Raw genomic sequence first — 14,871 nt, forward strand, 5'->3', positions numbered from 1 at the left:
ACGCCCAGTTCCGTCTCAAGGCCCCTCAAAATCTCATTGAAACATTTGTGGTTTGAACTGTAAACATAACTCGGTTCACCCATTTTTACTCCCCTTGACTGTTTCTATACTGCCCCTCATGGAAACCCATATTTAGGGGTATCTGAGGTCTGGTTACCTCACCCATCTCCGGTTTCCGAACCGTTCACCGTCCTAATGTTTCCGGTTTGTGGATGGGGTTTGTGCCTACGCTCCTTTCTGCTGTTTCATTTATCCCTGTCCTTGACGTCTACTCATTCGATTTCAATTTCTTTGGCTCTAGTGTAGCTAGCCCATTATGACAACTAATTTCGTTGTCAGTTGGTCTTACAGACAATGTTACAAAGATTAATCCAGTAAAGTTACATTCTCTCCCGAACCTACGTTGCTCTTCGGGGATATTTTCTTCCGGAATTCGTATGTTCATTCGGTCGAGAAAATTTACATGACGGGATTTTGCATGCAGTGCAGAAAAAGATGATTCTTCGAACTTTGACAGTTTTCTGTCGGGTCCCCTTTCCCCTGAACACTGGTGTGATTGTGATGTCCTTTAGCTCTTGCGGAACGCTTCAGTCTCCCAGGTTGATCGCTTCTGATGGCAACACTGTTGCTTTCACCTTTGCATCTTGGTCATCGATCCTCGAAATTCAACCTCCGCAGGTGGACTGAAAAACTCCATCCTTACGTAGACTTGAGGTAATTGTACAGCGTGGCCTAAATCTATGTTGGATGGGTCGTTAAGTAATGCAGAGAAATTCACCTTACAAACTGCAAAACTGTTTGGACTGATTGCGCATCCATTCGGTCGGGCGTTCAGGACATATTGCAGATACTGCAGTTACGGCATTTCGGTGCTCCGACACACTCCTTGAACTCGATTTACTTAAGCCTAGATCTCTTCTCTACCCGCTATCTACAATCCATTCTTCAGTCTGCGCAGATGTTTCAAAATCCAGATCTTCCTTTCCTTTGCTCTAGACGATCAATGATTTCTGATCGCACAGTCTGTCTCACTACTACAACAGCCCTCGCTGCAATCTAATGCAAAAGAACTCTAAGATCTATTTATGTGGCTTTTTGATGCCGCAAGTGGCACGAATTAAACTTCCAGATTTGCGCTCTGACTTCATCCAGCACATTGCTCTCACACGTGTTACAGCTTCAAAGTCACGTGAAGCACCTGCTAACTTGATGCTTCCCCTTGAATTGCAAATGGTTTGTCCAATTTCTGTTTCTTCTGGAGTATGACTGTGCCCTTCAGAGTCACGAAGAGAGACGGTCTGAGCTTGGTCATTTTCAAATATTAGGAAAATATCGTTTGGGTATCTCAGGTCAGCAAGGTTTCCCCCCTTAGTCCGTCAAACACTCAGATTTCAGAAGCCTCTCGAATCCGTCTCAATCTGTCTTCAGTGATAAGGTTGGATAAAAATGGAGAGAATGCACATCTTTGCTGTATAGTTCCGCTGGTAGATAAACTGTTGAGGGCTCCCTGTACAATCTGATCTATTCATGAGTTTATCCAATTATCCGTGAACTGAAACGAAGTGTTCTATTTTTAGTGGGAGGACAAATTGGGAAGATCGCTTGTTTAATTTGCGGCCCTACCCGTTAGACTTTATGTGATGGTGAATGTTCTCGGTAGTCCTTCTTCATAATACGTGCTTACTTAGTTGTGGTTAACAGTATTCTCACTGCTGCAATATTTCCTTCGTAACTTTCACTAGTGGGATTTTGACGTTTTTTTTTTTGAGAACCAAACCGCTCGCAGCCAATTTGGGTAGTAGTTTTCTCGCTGTCCCTAGAAAACGGCACGCTAAAATTATCTTGACTATAGAGTTGGCAAACTAATTTCTTCGTACTGAGGTGATTACTTTCGGCTGGTAATTTGTCAAACACTGCTGAAGTTCAAAAGTTTCTTGTGATTTCGCCATGAATTTTTCGCCGACCCGTCCGAACCCCTACCTAATTACGTCCAAAATTGAGCTTGCAAACCTGGTAACCGAATGAGAGACCACGCCATCACGTTCATTGAAGCAGGTTGGATCTCGTTTACCCACCACAATGCCGCAATTAAGACTTTTCTTGAAATGGGTCTGTTATATTCAGGATAACGCCGAGGGAACGGACATTACAGATTCTCGCGTTTGATTTTATAGTGCTCGCCTAATAACGATATCGGATTCGCTATGTCCGACATAACGATCTTGGCCCCAGCTGTTGAGAACGCTGAGCACCATGAATTCTACCATGGAAAGTGCAGGCCAAATAAAGTCTGTAATCAGATATTCTTTTCTGGCTATCCAATTTCCGTCTTATTGGGACATACCGATCGCCTGAAAAACTGCAGTTAAACTTACTAAGCCCGAAGACCTCGTCAGCTTTTCAGGGATATCCTGTTGCACTGTAGTTTTGTCCGTTTTGTCTTGGTGCTGTGTTCAAGTTTTGTTTTTTTCAAACGGTGCGCTGTGGAGCCGACTGAAGGGTTCTGGTAGCTTGATTGTTTTTCATTCTTACCTTTTTCAGACGATACTACACATACAGCAAGTGAGTGTCGCGTTACATTCAGAGATCAGTACATGATATCAACAAGTTTGTTGTAGATGATAGTATGTTCTTGTAATTGTTCTGTTGCTTTGTGTCAATGGCAAAACAGACTGAAACAAAATGTTCTCCATCAGCAACGCCTTCTGTGCACTTCACTGGAGGTTTACGAGGATTTGACCAGTTACATGAACAGCTGATTCTATCATTCGGGTATTTGGTTCCGTATCTTCACTAAGTCGACTGTTTTATGGACTGTTCTCATGACCCTTGAAAATAAATAATAAACTATATTTGTGCTCTGACGCTATTGTCTTAGTGTCATTCTATCCCTCAGTGTAATAGTACAGTTAGCAATCTTAGTGCACAATCCTAACCTCGTAGAGAACAATACACAGAGATCTCTACCTAAGGAGTACCGACCTAACTTTTCCAAAATATCCTGTTGTATGTCCCCGTGGTCACACTTCAGCCCCGATAAGCATTCTCTTGTCATGCAGCAGCACCACAAACGGGGTGAAAGGAACAAGGCTTTCGCTGCGGAGTTATTTATTAGAAACCACCAACTGAACAGTTACAGACTATTGGACAGGGGACTCATATGCATCTTGTTTGCAAAAACTGAATATCCATCCTCTCTTTTAACGCGTCTTACTGAACTTTTCTAGATTTTCACTGACTGTTGTTCAAATCCAAGCAAATGCTACAGATCAACTCCACAAATTCCGTAATACATTTCACTTTTCAAGAGACGCAAAGCAGATCTGTGAGAAATCATACTACTCGCATGCCTCCCCCATCAGTAGTATCACCGTTATAGGGGTAGTTTGTTTATTGGCCAATCATTATCATGACAGCATGACATCAGTGTTGAACACCGATGCTTCACTGCCGTACGTTGTACGAGGGCTGTTTCTTTTCACTACAGCTGATGGTCACTAATTGTAGTCGCACTCGTATTTGGGACCAAAAATGGTGTATGCCAGAAGTAAAAAAGATTACTCCCAAATTGTTGGGGACAAGACTGGTCACGATCAATGAGGAATAATTCATTTGCTCACGTCGCAAAGCGTTTGTCATCGAGTCTTTGGCCTCCAGAAAACATTCAGTTGATGAATAGGGTATCAACAAAGTGTGTATCCTTCAGCAAGTAAGCCAGTCTTAGCGACTAATCAAAGTGGAATTTCGACGCTACCTAAAAGAGTTGTTGCTACAGCAACCAGATAATTCTTTATTTTTCACTGAAACAAACTGCAGATTCTTATGATTTTTCCAACGAGCTGCGATCGGAANTAGCGATCGGAAGAGAACAATAAACAGCTCTTGCAGCAGTGATTGGGCTATATCACACCAAGAATGGGTTGGAAATGGGACATATTCGCGAAACCGATGACGGGTATCAAAGTTCTGCTGCTAATGCGCTCCGAGCGCTTAGCAATAAGACCGACTGGGAGTAGCCAACACTTCGTTAAGAATCGAGTGGCTCACCTAGAGTTAGCCATAGCTCATCCATCTCAACGCCTTCTATAAGAGATTTTGGAATCAAATGAGAAAAAAGTTCTTGCCATTTATAACTAGACGATTCTGCTATCTAAAGATTCCACCAACGTGGCTCACGTGGAGAAAAAAGGCATCTGCTCAGTGAACACTTTGATTAAGAAATTGGACCTTTATGTGTCAAAAGTGCCACCCAGAACTGTTTGCAGTAACGCTCTCAAGCCGAGACCTCGAGACCACGATGTACCGGAGACAAAGCTCGCACTGTTCTGCTTCCGTCTTCATTCCAAATACGGTGTGGTCAATAAAGTGCTGACGCGAAGAATTCAAAAGGCGTTTGCCGGAAAATGTCACGCTGCATGTTTAAATGTTGATTTGCAGTACCCACCCCATCAGGCAAGAGCTCGAAGGCAAATTTCCTCCTCAGACCGCTTCAATCTGTTTTTGAATTTCTCTGCGCTTTTGGAGACAGGTGTATCGGTCGAATGACGAGGCGGTTGTCAACATGCATGCCTGAGCACATACCGTCCGCGTGGTAGACGGCCTACGACACGGCGTCAACAGTTCTTTTTTTATCCTAACTTCCTGCTCTTAACAGACGGTTGACCGTTCAACCACTTTTAGACTCATTCATGAAGTACCAGTCAAAATGACTAAACTTATACGGACAATGCTTGTTTCTCTCGTAGAAGTAATTGTTATCCGCATTCTTGAGCTGAATGTATTTTACCACATAGCTATAGTATTGTGGTTCGCGGTATGGCGTTTCATGGTCGCACAATCCAAGTTTTTGACCTGAACTGATCGTAAACACCATTGCGCTAAACGAATACACATTGAGCTGATTGTCCTACGTCGAGTGAGAACATACTCCAGCCGAACCTTGCATACATTCTCATAGAAGAAAAGTGTGGCTGTTTTACCGGAACACCAACTTTTTATATTGACACATACATAGTCCTGATACCAATCCCATTGAAAATTCATAGAAAATAACCAAAAATACACATTTCCAAGCCCCCGAAAATAGGCACAGTTCATGCCGACTTTGTCATTTTCGCCTATCAGGGGTAAATCAGCTTGCGTACCAAAACGCTCGGAACGTTCTCTTGTGTCTTCCTTAGGTCGTTTTAAAAAGGCAGGACTGAGTTCGTGCAAAAAACGAGTGTCCATCCAATTATTCTGATCATTATAGTTAGAAATAACAGTAGTTCAGGGAACAGAACAGGATATCCGAACTACACTGGCACTCTACGCTGGTAAGGCCATTGTACTGGTTAGGTCCACGACCGTCGCAATTAATTGAGTTATATTCGGACTAACTACCGATGGTCAATACAACAGGGATTTTTCGATTGGTTTTGGCTTTCTGACTGATTTGATACTCTCCCATGCTTCCTTGGCAATCTTGGCTCTATTTTTCCGCTTTTCTGTTATTTTGGGTTTGCTTGCCTAACTATGATGTTTTTAGTACGTGGATTTTTTATGCTCCGTTGCGTAGATCACTTATCTTGGCACCCAAACCATCATGGTCACAGGATATGCTAACATTTCACGTTGTAGATGGGGATTACTCGGCGGAGCGATCTGTGTCATCTGCGTAGTTGTCCTGGTCGGCTTGTTGGTTTACTGTCTCTGCTGCCGACGCCGCCGCTCTCCTGGTACTCCTCCACCTGTTCCGGTTCATACCCCGCAGTCACCGGGAGCTTACACAGGTCCACCGGCCAAACCGGTAGGTAGTTTTTCTCTCAGTCATGTCGCTCCACCCGATTGCTATATGTATGCGGAATTGATGTCCCTAAATTTGGTAGGTTTATAACAGTAACACTAGGCATTATTATTTGGATCGATTTTTATTCTGTTGTCCATATGTTGGATATTCACTTTATATGTAGACAAGCAGACAGACAGGTACCGTCACAACCCAGATCAGCCAGTGGAGACGGAATTCAGGAAATTTTGTAACTCCCAGAATAGTTAGAGCAACCGTAACCACTGTACCCTCGCATCTCAGGTGTGAAACGAGAACGTTTGTTTTTAGCCGTTTAGCTCACCAAACTCAGGTCTTGCATCGTCTTTAGCTACGAAATCCGCGTGTCGGTCGATCCCAGCAGCTTCAAGTACTTAGAAATCACTCCTCAAGCCTCTAGACCCGATTTATCGGGTTGTCTTTGATGGATGCTACTGCTTCTAAGGTGGGATTGCTTTGAGTTGATCCATGTTATGTATCGGAAAAGAGAATTCGAAATTCGAGCCCCATCTTTCTCTTCCTGCTCCTGGTTGCGAACCTATGGTGATCCAAAGACCACCACGATAGAATATACCAGATTGGGCATCATTCTAACTCACCAGGTGGAAAGGTCCTTGGTTGAATGAATGTCCGTCGATGGCAGCTTCTCTGTGGTTCGTTTTGAAACGTCATACAAGAATCTAACAAACGAAATGTTAATTATTGTTTGATTATCTTGTCCGCCTTCGCCTCAACAGACTGCAGTTCTGATATTATCAAAGACAGTTTTGAATGGTACTTCGATTACTCTGTTAGAGCGGCTGAAATCCCAGCTATCGTTGTGGGTCTGTGAATATACAGGTGGGCAGAGCAAGCAAAGTTGAAACACAGTTGGGTGGTCAACTTGGTTTCGATTCGATACTTCCGGGCAACCGCAATCGACTCTCTCAAGTATGTGCTGACCACAGACACTTCTTATGCATTCCTAACCTTCAGACTAGCGAAAATCATCTGGTTACGTGGTACTCCTCAATAGTGTTGCGGCCACTGACAGAAATGGACCACATTGCCATCAGCAAGCAATGACATGGATCGATACCCTACTGTTTTGAACCGCCTCTGTGGATTGTAACCATGTACTCATCCAGAGTCGTTAGCATGAACTCACAAGCAGCGGACAACTCACTCAGCTCGTAGATTCCAAAGTTAAACTGCTTCCCCACCAAGGTTAGTCTGCACTGGAAAGAGACCGCTATATCCCTACAAAATACCGGGAGCTTTTTATTCTGCATGGTACAGCCATCTCCAATCAAGCACAATGGTGGCATTGCTTGAATCTCAGAGGAGTGTTTCTGCCAGTTTCGAACATAATTCAATGCAGCGAATTAGTAGACTTCATGTGAAAGTTGGTGCGTGCATCGAACGCCTTGCATAATCAGAATCGTTGGCGTATAAGTATGTGGAGAGCTGTCTAAGTGTTTTATTAACAAAAAGGGGTGTCCATCAAGGATTCTCACTCTCAACTTTTTTTCAGTCTTTTTATCGACAAGGTACGAACACACACGCCAAAAGGTCTTCAAAACCCTGTTATTGAAGGTATCGTCCACCTTGACTGTGCGTACGACATCGTCCTCGTTTTCGAGGCGAAAACACTTATTTTTGGATGAACTAAGGTCCTTTGACATTCGCTTTGTAATATAAGTTCATACTGCTGGACATGGAGTCACAGAAAGCACGTCCTGTACAATCCAAGGAAAATTTTTCGGGGCTGTATCTCAACATTGTCTCGGTCTTGACTGTAGTGTGAGAGACGACGTTAGCGCAAGAATTTTTGTGGGCCGAACCACAATTTTTTATTTGCGACACACACAGGCAAAATAGCATATCCACGAACCCAAAACGACTTTATATCATCGTATGGTACAGACTGTTTTGTCGTGTGGTTTGAGACATGGACTCTGTGGACAGCGGAACTGAGAGGTCTCCAGATCTTCAATGACCATTGTTTCAGAACATTTGTTCATCTAAACTCGCACCAACGAATCCACAAAAGTCAGCCAGAAACCGAATGAAGGGTTGTGCAACCGGAACATCAGTTGAAGAATGTGTCCACTACCAGAAGACATGAAGAATACTGGAGCGATGCGAATTCGTCGAATGAAATACGGGAACTGGCTTTGTCAAGGATACATTCCTGGTCCGGAACTAAGAACGTCTTGAATTTTGAAAACTTTTTTGCCCCATTCATCATGTCTTGTATGTTGAACGTAAATAAAGTTGATGCATGCTACACTAACTTGATAACCGTGAATCTGCCTTACCAGTAGTCACAAGTTATAGACAGTTTGAGATAAGTATAAAGGTTCCATCCTTTTCCATCATGCAAGCCCTACGTTAAAAATGGACTGATCAGGTGAACAGGTTAACTTTTGTTCAAATTCCGACACGGCCAAGAATCTGCATTGTTGCTGAACTCCAATGGGTGCGAAATTGGAGTCCAGTGCTTTTCGACTAACCAGAATAGTTGTGTCGAGACCAGAGGAGGACTGCTGAAAGAAGACTGATGTGAACGCAACTTCTGTCAACCCTGCAATGACCTAAAACGATAGGTTGAGAGGCATACAAATTTTGCCGTTGTCTCTTTGGTTAATAAAGACCTAATGTAAAGCCTCGAGTAATGTGACTGAGACTGCTTCAGTTTAAAGGTTTGTCGTTGGATGAAACGACAAGAATAGTTGGTTTGTACGCACGGGACAAAGTTCCAAATGATCTCAGCATCTGCTACATTGGAATTGGTTCCAAAACATGACTAACTTACAATTAACGCGGTCGCCTTTTGAGTAAATGCGTCGAATATAGACTTCATTCATAGTATATTTATGCCTTTTTAGCAGGTTTTCTTCATTGTCTTTCCCGAACAAGTTTTTACCCTCAAAATTCCCGCTCTTCAAGGAAGGCGTTATGGTAGACTCGTATAACAAATGTTACGGACTATCAATGACTGTTTGGTGAGCTATTCTCCAAATGATTCATACCTTGTAGGCTTCGTTTTTCGCATGGAATTTAATCTGTTCTAACGTCTGTAGATTGTTATCTCTGTATTCTCTTTTGCAATCTCTGGACCTCCTAGCTTGTTTCTTGAATCGACTTTGATTTTGAAAACCTTATTCAGAATGTAAACTACAGTGCGCACTCCAACTAGGCCAAGGTTTCGTTGATATTCACCACTGCTCTATTGTGACTTTCGTAATAGACATATCCGGGCGCAGTGACGCCATATCCAACCGGGCAAGGAGGTCCAACGTTCCCGTCTCCACAGCATGCTCCAACTCCAGTTCTACCCTCAGCTCCCCAGCCTGGATCGGGCTGGGGTGCTCCCGTCGCCAACGCACCCGGGTCAGGTTGGACGGACGTACCGCCACCACCATATTCTGCAGTGCAGCAGTACACTACTCAGCTGCCTGCACCACCTCCGCCGCAGTGAAGTAAGGATCAAAGTGCACGTGTTTAAAGTGTCGTCTTTCTTTGATGCTTGTTGTTTTCTAAAAACTGTGACGCAGAACTCTATATATGTACAACCTGGTTCATGAACACCCAACTTAATGCTAGGTTCTTGTTACGCAGGCCAGTTCACCGTCCGCCGCACCTTACTTGGCTTGGTTGTTTTTTGGGTGAATATGCCGCATTGATAAACCCCATTTGATTATCTTACTAATGAGTCATTTTATCATTCTAACTTTCGTTTGAATTGTCATGCTTTGCCAACTCCTGTAACAAATTGAGACGCACTTCTAATTATTCAAGTGATTCTAGTCGCAGTTGTTCGTAACTTTCAGAACAATGACTTTCTCCTGATGGCTACTCCGTTCTTTGAATTCATACTGTGTGTCACATTCATCGCAGGAAATTACGCAGAAAAATGAGGCTTTTGGCCTACGTTATGGTCATCCGCAAAGTTTTCATTTCGATGTTTGCCCGCTTCACTGACTTATCACCTAAGCACAATCACCAACTCCTCTACGCTACAGAGCAACGCGCTGACGAAGTAACCTCGATTGATGGTGAATCGTTTTCGATAAAAATGGCACGGTCAGCGAGCAAACCTTGATCATCAACTGGACTGCCTGATCTACCAAAAATCACTGCTATATGTAGGCTGTTTCTGAGTTTAAGCCTGTTTTTTTTCTGTGCAACTTGAAGTGTGAATAACGGTAACAACAGTCTACATAGTTTTGGATACTGTATAGGTAAATCGTAAAGCCCTAAAAGAATGAAACCAATTACGTGGGATTCACTACTGCACAGCTTCTCTACCCGTCGTATGCATGCAACCAAGATGGTACCGTCCCGCGTTTGTTTGCCGTGGCTCAGAATATGTTCCTTCCCTTATTGATTTCTCAGTTCTAATATATCCCGTGGCAAAATTACATTATCTCGAGGTAGCTCAGTGGTTAAGGCGTGAACTTACTGACTGGAATGTCAGTGGTTCGAATCCAACCTCTGCACCTCGACTTATTCTGTCTAGGCTGTGGCAACGTGAGCATCTCAGCCCTCGTGCCTCGTTCTGGTGGCGTGGCAGTGAGGTATCGGAAGGGTGTCACAGCTGATTTATTATTATTATATAACCTCACATGATCATTCGTTTCTCACCATGGTCACACCGCCAATAAGTGGGATTGGCTGCACAACTTTTCTCAGCTTGTGACATGTCTCACCAAAAAAATAAACCCAGGGTTTGCCGGAATAGTACTGTAGGGGACTGGAGGGAACGTGGAAAATGAGCATCGTCAAGGGCTACTCGAACTCCGTTATCGCCTGAGAAAAGCTGGGCGAATTCGGTAGCATTGAACGGTTAGTCATATTATGGAGGGAAGTACCGCATAAGATTTCGATCACTTTGCAAAATCATACAGTGGTGGAAGGCTGTTAGATACAGCGAGTGCTGCACCTCGTTGTTGAGTGATTTATTATTGGTAAACTTCTGTCGCTTCTCGAAAAAACTCTAAAAATCACTTCCCTATGCAGTTGTTCTGCCCAAGAGCATTCACCATTTAAAAGAAATCACGGTTGATCGGTCCCTTCCCTGTATAGGAAAACACGATACTTTTAAGCCTGAATAGCATTCTGGCTTACGATTCTCCGCTGCCGTCTCAGACCACCAAGTTAGAAGTCATGTAAGTTTGTTGCTGGATGGATGAATATCGTGATGCCCTCACGGTATAAAACCACCCCGCGATAAGCCACCCCCTAAAACATATCACGGGTTGCTCCGGTTTCATTTTTGCACTGCATGAGCGTTCGACCTTCGAATCCCAACAAGTGAGTGGTTTTGTCTGATCTTCGGGGTGTTCGCTTGTGAGCAAACCATTGTACAAAGCACCCATGTCCCTGTGTCACGCGTACCCCACCTGGTTTCTGCCGGCACACCAACACTAATGCTGACTCTGTAGTGTGCCGTCCGTTCATCGCCGCCTTCCGGCTGATCGGCTTTGGTTACTGCGGCTCATGTGCACTGCTCGGCTAACTCCGACGTTCCCCGTCAGGGGATTGGAGACGAAATACGTGGAACAAAACACGTCAGTATTTTTTCGATTACGGCATGTGTCAGAATACCATTCTTACTCTTCAACAGGTGCACTGCTTCGACCTAGCCTGAAACCACCCATTTAGCCGTTCAGTGGGGAAGCGTTCAGGTGTATTGAATAAACTTCCAGTTGCCCTCCAACATAATGCGGTATGTTGACGCGCATGGATGGCGATCCATTGGTGGGAAACAAATGCATGAAGTGGTGGACAGACTTGCACTTTCACTGCTGTCCCATTAGATGGGTGAAATATATCGATCAACATGCTTTGCTTCCGAGCGCGTTAAACTATTTTTAGTAACACCATCATTATCGGCGAACGCCACTAACCTTGGAAAGTTGAATGGATTTGTCCCCAGACTGCATGTGACATGTGGATGGAATCACGGAGCATTTTGTCCGCTAATGTTGAGTAGCTCACGGTTGGTCCACTGGGGTGAAACAAACCCATTTAATAAATAATAGAGCTTTTTAACAACAGCGCGTCGACATAAACCTGACAGTAATATCAGCCCAGTATCGATGTGGACAGCTACTGCGAAGCTCCACTTTCATCGGGAATCGCCGATAAATCTAATTTAAATCCCATTGCGACTTTTGGTTGTGTACAACCGTGCACTGTGTTGGGCTTCAATTTCTGCACAATTTTCTAGCCCATTGTCACCAATACAGCATGTTCCTGGTGCTCTAACCCTGGATCGAAACCATGAAGTCATTGTACAATTATATTAAGGTTGTTCTCTTCTGAAGAAACTGAACAAAATTAGGTCGTTTCGCGAATTTATCGACTACTGTTACTTGAACTGCGCACACCCGGCGCATACACTTATGTACCTTGTTTCGTGGCCTACAATGTGGCACTTGATTGAAAGTTTACTTGAAGAAATTTCACCATTGTGCTAGAACTAAACGTTGTCGCTTCCGACAAGTGGTCTCCTGGGTTTGGACCCTCCTAAAGAGTTAGTTGTGTGTTATTGCAACCACAAATAGTTGGATTGCCATCGGTCGGACGGGCAGGGCGTGTATATTGGGGGTATACTCACCCTGCTCTGATGGAGAGTGAACTCATGCAGTCCGGACGCCCTTTCAGGAAGATACCAGATTCCTGTACCTAGTAGTACTTATCATAAGTGGCGATCTACAACTGGATTCACGGTCCTCCTGTACACAGACAGGCCAATATGTCTTTCGTGAGATGTGCATTTTCATACTTGTGATTTGTGCCGTCGTCCGCTCAGCCAGTGGCCGTAGAAATGAGCCGACTAAAGTTTTTCACGTATTTTTAAGGCACCCATTTCTGAGTTATGTTGGTCAAGTTGCCCGTTGTACCACTCGACCCCGATCTGCTGCATGGTTGTAAGAAATAATAACGTTGCTAGGATTTGCAACCTAGTGCAAATTGTGACTGAGTAATTCTGGCGGAACCGCAACGTCAGTCTCGAATTATTGGATTTTAATCCATGTCCTTGTGCAATTTCGGAGTACCGTTTCCGCCTAAGGAACAAGCGCCCAACACACCTGGAAATGGTGTTTGTCGCAAACCAAAATTTACTACTGTAGGAAACCTTCAACTAAGCAAAGAACATCACAGAGCACAGCAAGGAATGCCTTAAAAGAAGTCTTTACCCCTTGCACTAATATGAAATACTTTTTATCAGTATTCACGTCTTTCGATGGCAATCGTCTAGGAAGTTACATCATCTCACCTACAACTCCGATGAACCAAAGGAGACAAGCAGAAATGTAATACGGGTGAAAGGAAGAAGGCCTTCGCTGCGGAGTTATTTATTATAAAATACCAACTAAACAATAACGGACTATTGGGCAAGGAAGCAAAACTCTTATATGCATTTTGTTTACAAAAACTGAATATGCATATCCTCCTTGAACGTGTCTTTCTGAACTTTCCTGGATATTCATTGACTGTTGTCCAAATCCAAGCAAATGCTACAAAGCGACTCCACAAATTCCATAATAGATCTCACTTTTCAAGAGATGCAAAGCGGATTTACGAGAAGACATACGACTCGCACGCCCTCCCACCAGTAGTATCACCGTTACACGGGTAGACCTGAAGGATATTATGAATTTGGCAACTACTTTGCGTCGGTTTAGTTACCGGTTACAGATTTGATCAACAATGTTTGTTGCTGCTGCTCAATTTGGCGGGTAAAAACGGGTAGATGAACAAGTAAGTGAAGGGCGATATCTTAGTTTCAGTCTTATGACCTTTTCACTGGATGACCATTGGAGGAAGTGCTGGTCGAGGTGCACCATTTGGTCAAAGTGGTTTCCTCATTCGGTGCCAGGAATGTGCGTTTTCCACTATTGAATATGTGAGAACCGAGTTTGACCTCGTAAATCTCTTTATTTGATGAAAAGTGCATGTAATGCATGCCTACAAACATTGTGTTCGGTTAGCTGAGTGAGCTTAATGTGACCTTGTAACTGCACTCCATTGGATTTGATGAGGTGTGTATGCTTCACCGAATGCCTATATTGTACCTACTTGTGAGTGAGGGAAGTCTAGCCATCATAGCACCGGTTAGCTAGACGCGTGGGCTTTGGCGCGTTTCTCCAATGTGTTGTCTGTCTAGCTCCGGCGGGTTACTCAAACATTTAAAACACTGGATGAATCTCTCATTTGCATATCGATGCGTGCGAACAGGAGGTTCTGTCGAAACTCGAGTGAATCATTTGTTCGGAAAGTGATTCAATGCAAAGGCTCTCTCAGGTAATTTAACGCCTGAAATCAGTTATCTAATATTAGAGTGCGTGCGGAACTGGATAAACATCTTAGGGAGTTTTTGGACGAAATTTACTCATGAAGTTTCAATGATGTTATTCAGTTATGACTAGTGAAAAATCGTACAGAAAGGGAGGACGATCTGGGTGGAATTTCTAGAAAGCCCCCCTCAATGTAGAAAAAGCAATTCTCAAGTGAACCAAAGATCGATCCTCAAGGGTATTGCTTATTAGAAGGAAACTTCCGTATTACAGGCACCCACAATAACTAATGCGAATTTCTTGTTGACTGGCAAGTCATTCATTCATTGTTTTTTAACGGTTTCCAGGTTTTTCACTGCGCTCAACTTCCAAATTCGGTTGTCTACCAGGACTTTCAAAAGATCGGCCATAATTTGATGCCAAGCAGAGACAACCACCCAGCGCAATCTTTCTCTGTACACACCAGTCCTTTAAACCGTTTCTTGTTTGGCCTATCCTACACAGCTCTCATGATTTTATTTTTTTCTCCATCTGTAATACCTCTACTTGCTATAACCTACATGTGAATTCTGATTGGTTTAATTCCAGTGACTTTACTCCTATAAGATGTTGTGAATTGCATACTATCGCTTATGTAAACAAATGGTCGCATCATGCTTTTACAGCCCCAGGATTTCTTCTAACATTATTCAGGGTAACCGTAAGCCTAAGCAATCACATTCCAAGAAACGATATACAAGCTTAGATTATGTATATATATATATATATATATAT

General features: G+C 43.5%; 1 protein-coding gene across 1 annotated transcript in view; it reads left to right on the forward strand.

Moving 5' to 3' along the window:
- T265_03059 (hypothetical protein) overlaps nt 1-14,760 on the forward strand; it is a gene marked incomplete at both ends in the record, with an annotated part of 38,530 nt that extends 23,770 nt beyond the window's left edge. Inside the window, 4 exons of the mRNA XM_009167448.1 lie at nt 2,542-2,562; nt 5,620-5,788; nt 9,039-9,265; nt 14,445-14,760. Coding sequence (XP_009165712.1) covers nt 2,542-2,562; nt 5,620-5,788; nt 9,039-9,265; nt 14,445-14,514 — 487 coding nt within the window. The remainder of the gene's footprint in view (nt 1-2,541; nt 2,563-5,619; nt 5,789-9,038; nt 9,266-14,444) is intronic.
- Between the last annotated feature and the right edge of the window lie 111 nt (nt 14,761-14,871).

Source organism: Opisthorchis viverrini, assembly GCF_000715545.1.
Source record: "Opisthorchis viverrini unplaced genomic scaffold opera_v5_41, whole genome shotgun sequence".
Classification (NCBI taxonomy): Eukaryota; Metazoa; Platyhelminthes; class Trematoda; order Opisthorchiida; family Opisthorchiidae; genus Opisthorchis; species Opisthorchis viverrini.